The following is a 6,589-nucleotide window of genomic DNA, read 5'->3' as shown; positions in this document are numbered from 1 at the left end:
GAGGGAAAAGGACCCACAGGTGCAAGAATGTTTGTGGCAGCCCTTTTTGTAGTGGTAAGAAACTGAGTGGATGCCCATCAATTGGAAAATGGCTGAATAAGTTATGGGTATATGAATGTTATGGGATATTGTTGTTCTATAAGAAATGATCAACAGATTTTAGAGCAGCCTGGAGAGGCCTCTTAAATGAACTGATAGTAAGGGAAGTGAGCAGAAGCAGGAGATCATTGTACATGGCAACAACAAGATTATAGTGACTCTTTTCAACAATGGGATGATTGAAGCCAGTACCAATGATCTTGTGATGAAGAGAGCCATCTACACCCAGAGAGAGGACTGTGGGAACTGAGTGTGGATCACAACATAACATTTTCATTCTTTTTGTTGTTGTTTGCTTGCATTTTGTTTTCTTTCTTATTTTTTTCCTTTTTAATCTGATTTTTTTTGTGCAGCAAGATCATTTATATAAATATGTATACATATATTGGATTTAACATACTTTAACATGTTTAACATATATTGAATTTCTTGCCATCTAGGGAAGGGGATAGGAGGAAGAAGGGAAAATTTGTAGAACAAGATTTTATGTTTTGAAAATTAATATATTTAATAAAAAAAACTTTAAAAAAACATTAAATTCCCTGAAAAATAAACTTTTCATTTCATTAATTTCTTAAGACCTGGCAATCTGTCTTCTGATCTAGTGCTACCTTTGACCTATACTGTTTGAGTGACTCTTGGCAATTCACTCTAATGCATGACAATACAATTCCTTATAATTAGAAATTATGGATATTATTTTGATAACCAACTATGAAAGACTTAATTACTCTAATAAACACAGTGAACCAAGGCAATTCCAAAGGATATATAATGAAAACTGCTATCAACCTTGAGAGAGAAAAATGAAGAACTTTGAATATGGATTTAAATATATTTTTTCTATTTTGTTTTTTGCAACATTTCCTAATATGGAAATATATTTTGTAGGACTTTACATGTACAATGAGTATCATATTTCTTGCCTTTGAAGCAAAGGGGAAGGGTGGGACTAGGAGAGAAAGAATATGTAATGTAAAATTTTAAAAATTAATATTGGATAAATAATGTCTTTAGAAAGATTATAAATTTCAGAACAGATACCAAACTGTGTCAATGAAGGGGAATTTTTTTCCCTGGAACTCAGGAGGAGTTTTCTATATGTAACAGAACTGATAAAATAGATGGATAGATAAATGAATGAATGAATAAAAAAAAAGAAAGAATGAATGAATGAATAAAAAGACCAACAATACCTGAACTATTTACTTTTACTGGATTGTTATGAGGACTTGTAGAATATTTTGTTAGCCTTGAAGAGTTATTATTTTTATTAAACATTGCCAGTGACAGGAGGTAAGAGGAGAGGCTTGCATTATTCCCCAGCTTTTTCTATACTCTGGTCCATGAGACAAAAGGTACAATTCCAGAACTATATAATGGAAATTTCTCCTCTAGAAACTACTGATAATGTATTGGCACCCTTCCCAAGCTATCTGAGGGCATCCTAAATCTGACTCTTTACCAATATTATCTTTGCTGCTGAAATGCATAAAAGTTAGGTAGTCTGATTAAATCTAACAACACTGTTAAATCTCCCTCACCTCCTTAAATATCCTGAGAAAATCACTCTGCACATTACTGAAATAGTAAGTAATGCAGCCAGATTGTGGTGGCTGCTTTTTTTTTTTTTTTTTAAATGTTCCATTCAGCCTAGTTTGCTATCCACATTCATGATATTAATAGCTCCTACAGTAGCCATATGTAAAATGGCCTCCAGATTTTTCCACTCCTTCTTTCTCCTTGTGGGAAGGAGGTATATTGTGTGTTTGTGTGTGTGTGTGTGTGTGTGTGTGTGTCCATACAGAGGTGTGGTTTGGCCTCTTTTTATTTGCCTGGAAGAAACTGGCTCATGCTAACAATGGCTAGTCATTTCTTTAGCAATATACTTTACTGTCTAAAGTTGTTATTTTCCTAAAGCAAGAGACCATACAGCATAGCATGGTACCAATATATCTACTTCTCTTTTCTCTGGGGCCTTCTCAAGAAGTAGCTTTTCAAAAGAAGTGAAGGTTGCTTTACACTAATGACACACCAATTCTTCCCTCTATCAAGATAGACTGCTACAATGTCACCCCATATTCAGTAAAATTCAGTGGCTGCCTGTAATGGGCTGAGGCTTGAGTTGATGCACTGAGGTCCCAAGTACGTGAGGCTAAATAGTAATTGGGCTATACTCTTTTAATATACATGATTGGATAAAGAATGGTCCCTGCCCACTCTCTGTGCAAGTCCTGATGTGTTGTATAGGAAATGAGGATTTGGGTGGGTGGAGGCAGAGAGAGACAGGAAGAGAAGCTGGGAGAGATTGGGCCTGGGCTCCATACTCCTAGCTGCTGGTTGTGTGGCTGCTGGTGGAGCTAGCTTCTTGACTCAGCTGCACACATTGCTATCGCCGATTCCCTTCCACCTCCGATCTTTCTTCACTGAGAATAAAGACTGACAATTTTCCCTTAACCTGAATTCCTGACTCTGGCTGATTTTAAAATACGCCGTCTTCACAGCTGCCTAATCCCTTTAGGATTAAATATAGAATCATGTTAGACTTTTAAAGACATTTACAATATGTTATTTTCATTCCTTTCTAGTCTTTATTCCTCTCTACACACTCTACTATCTAGTGATAATGCCTTCTCACTGCTCCTCAGAAACAACATTCCATCTCGGGGCTGTCTTTTCACTGGCAGCCCTCATATCTAGAAAGGTCTTCTTCTGCACCTCTACCTTTACCTCTGGCTTCTTCAGCCCCTATAATACTCAGCTTAGATTCCATCTTATGCAAGAGGCCTTTTCTTGGTTCTTTTGGCTATTCATGCTTTTCCTCAGTTTAGTTTTCATTTCCCTTTATATTTCTCATATACCCTTTTTAGTTTTACTTTTTGCTTGTTATTTTCTTCATCTAACTGAGATCCTTGATGGGACAGTTCATTTTTCACATAGTAGGTGTTTGTTGACTGATGGAGTTTTGCTACTTTTTCTAGTATTAGCACTGATTAAGCTATGATGTTCAGAATATCTCTAAAGAGTTTGTTACTTTAGAGTCAATCCAGCAAAATCAAAAGGAGTTATTGACTATATGATTTTACACACACACACACACACACACACACTGCAATTCATAAGGATCATTTCTTAGGGAGTGTGTGTGTGTATGTATATGTATGCATATATAAATGTGTGTGGTTGTGTGTGCTGGGCTGAAATTATAGATCCCTGAAATCCATGAATTCCCCTGAAATAAGAACTGTAAAGATACAAGGCCTTGTGGTATGATGAAAAAAGGAGCTATGGGATATGACCCTGCAGCTATTATCCTTCAAATTCAATAGCAGTGGCAAATGTACTTATATTCAATTTTCACTAATGCCCCATTTTAATTTGCACATATTCAGATGGCAGTCCTCCAGCTTCATGTGTCATTTTCACCCAGAGCTCGGTACTCATCAAACCCTCTCATTTCTTTGGGCATGAGAATGTACTAGACTTTAAAGGACAGATAGTAGCCATATGATTCTTTTGGGTATTGGTGATCTAAATTCCCATGAACTTCACATATTTATATTTTACATTACTTTGTAACACTTTCCAAGTCGTTTTAAACTATAGTTTTTCAAACTATGTTTTAAATTATTTTACAGCAGGATCCATCATTTTTTTCTTTTTTATATTTCTTAGTGCTTAGTGCTTAGTGCTATAAGTATGAAGTAGATATTTTCTCAATGATGTTGACTGTCAATAGTAATTCAGTCATGTTTTAAATTTCCAAGATAAGAATAAATATCTCCAATTTGAGGACCCTAGATGTTCCTTATCATAGCCATCCTCACACTCCATCATTCCTCCACTCACACAAATATTCTTTTGCTGAGGTGAGCTGATTTGTGGCCAAGAAGCTAGAGAGAAAAACCAGACTAACTTTTTGAATGCCATAAAAATAAACTATTTTAATAGATACATAAATAAAGTGTTAATCATAGAAATAACAAAGTTATTTAGCTTCTGCTTAGACATTATACTAAAATATTCCAGATAATTTTTAAGCAAAGTCCTCTTATTCAAAATTATTCAAAATAATGGGTAAACAAAGCCTATTCAAATTCTTCACCTGGGTTATCTTTCCAGCAGTGTTTACAGTAACTCAGACTTTTACAATGCTTTGTCATTTATGAGGGTGAAATTTAAAAAAAAAATTGGTTGCTATGTGCAAAATAAAAATAAAACAATAAAAGCATCACTTGCATCATCATTGATGACAGCAAAATAATGATTCTGTCTCTGTAAAAAATAAATTATGCCTTTTATGCAGAAGTGTCATTTTTTATTAAAGCAATTAAACAATAACTATAGTTCGTTATTTGACAGTGTGCTCAAAGGCCTTTTCTTGTTCTTCTTGTTCATGTAAGATCAAGTGAGGTACAAGTTGTTTCCCATGAGACTCACCATTTATTTTTGCTGGAAGAAAAACTTCAGTCAAAAAACCCAAACCTAATAGCATCTTATCTTCTTTAATGCAGAAGACACACAGACATAAAAATCAGTTAGAAATTAGGCCTTTTCCAAGGCTAATTATTTGGCACTTCTATAAAATCAGTATTATCCTTGGTGCCTTATAATTCCCTTCACACTAGCAGGATTCTCAGTTATAGTCATATTTCCCCTTCTTTACTTTAAAAAAAAAGGCCAACTGGTGAAGTGCAGAATTTGTCATGCCAACATCTGACCTTTATGAAGGAGGCAAGAAAAACTACTGGAAATTGCATTATCTGAAATGCTACTGGTTGTGGGAATGGTATCTTTGATAGGAAAAAGAAAATTCTTGACAATTCTCTATATGGTATGTCAAGAAGACAGGTCAAGTTTGAGACTGCTCTGCATTGGCATAGTGCTTTCTATGGGGTTTTCAGTTAGTCTCATTACAGCACTGGTTTTGATAGATAAATTGGGGAAAAAATATGGGGCAAAATACAGATGGATTTGAGTTTCACCAAAAGCCATTTCATGATTACCCATGAGTAAGGTCTGTTTGACAATTTGGAAACTGCCCTTTTTTCCAATGTTTTTTCTTCTTAGTCTTATTTTTTTTTTGTTTTTGTTTAGCCTTGTTTTTTCCTGTTTTCCTTGTCTTATCATCTTCTTTATACCATGGCCCCCAGACTCCTCCATTGAGCCTAGGATTACTTCTAGGGTCTTTGGGTGGATATCTGACAGGAACCGCAGTTTTATTGAACTGGGACAATCTCCTTAAAAGCTTCTTCACAATCCCTGGATACTTACTTGAAAGGTCCACTCGTTCATATGGGTCAGCTGTGATGTTGAAAAGCCAAACACTTTTGCCAGCAGACCAGGAAATCCGTTCATTATGCCACCGGTTGGGTCCAGCATTACTAAAAGATTGAGGGGGGACCCAGTCACTATAGCCTGGATTCCCTGTCAACAGTTTCCAGTGTTTTACTCTTATTGCTGACTGTATAGCTGTATTCCAGATCCCAAAACCTGCTGCCCAGGAACCATTTTTGGCTTTTGTATAAATTGGATCAATATTGTGCAAAATATCTACTCGTGGAGAACGCAGACCTTCACTTATAGTCTCCCAAATGTCATAACCATCTAGCTGAATGTCCTCATCAATCCAGCCTTCAGCCAGTGTGATCAGTGTGGGGTACCAATCTGTGATGTGCACAAGCTCTTTACATATTGTGCCTTTGTTTTTCAGAAGTGGGCTGTGAACAAAGCCAACTGCTCGTATTCCCCCCTCCCAATAGGTTCCCTTACTTCCCCTGAGAGGCCAGTTGCTTCCTCCTGCCATGGGCTGTCCTCCATTATCTGAAGAGTAGATGATAATGCTGTTGTCATAGAAACCATACCTCTTTAAAGCCAGGGTCACATTGTTGATGGCTTCATCCAAGCATGACAGCATGGCAGCGTACCTCCTCCTATTAATGTTGATAATGGATCTGTAATGTTCAAAATACTTCCCTGGTGCCTGCAATGGTGAATGAACAGCTTGGTATGCAATATACAAAAATATAGGTTTCCTGGGGTTGTGAGAAGCTAAAATCTGTTGCACTTTCTGAGTATACATTTGTGTTGAGTATATACCATTATCATGGTCCCAAGCAGCATTGTCATTCTCATATAAATCATATCCACACATCCCTGGGCTGTCACATTTATAATGTGTATAATAATCACCACTTCCCAGGAGGGAGCCAAAAAACGTATCAAATCCTCTTTTGGTTGGCATACATTCTTTCCTATAAAAACCCAGATGCCATTTTCCAACCATATGAGTTGAATAGCCAACTTCTTTTAGTTTTTGAGGTAGGGTTGCATTATCCAGAGGTAGGCAGTTGGGCTGAGTAGGTCTTATGATAGAGTGCTGAAGTCCTGTGTGTATCTGATACCTTTAAAAAAAGTTAAGAAAACACAAGATGTAAATATTGGATAGGCATATTTTATATAGACTGAGTAATTACCTTAAATATTCTTT

General features: G+C 36.3%; 1 protein-coding gene across 1 annotated transcript in view; it reads right to left on the bottom strand.

Moving 5' to 3' along the window:
- Window positions 1–4,023: 4,023 nt before the first annotated feature.
- ARSJ (arylsulfatase family member J) overlaps window positions 4,024–6,589 on the bottom strand; it is a 139,339-nt gene continuing 136,773 nt past the window's right edge. The window contains exon 2 of the mRNA XM_031943919.1: window positions 4,024–6,503. Within this exon, the coding sequence (XP_031799779.1) occupies window positions 5,102–6,503 (1,402 nt within the window). The 3' untranslated portion in view covers window positions 4,024–5,101. The remainder of the gene's footprint in view (window positions 6,504–6,589) is intronic.

The sequence above is a fragment of the Sarcophilus harrisii genome, chromosome 6, assembly GCF_902635505.1.
Source record: "Sarcophilus harrisii chromosome 6, mSarHar1.11, whole genome shotgun sequence".
Classification (NCBI taxonomy): domain Eukaryota; kingdom Metazoa; phylum Chordata; class Mammalia; order Dasyuromorphia; family Dasyuridae; genus Sarcophilus; species Sarcophilus harrisii.
This window is presented reverse-complemented; position numbering and strand designations above follow the sequence as displayed.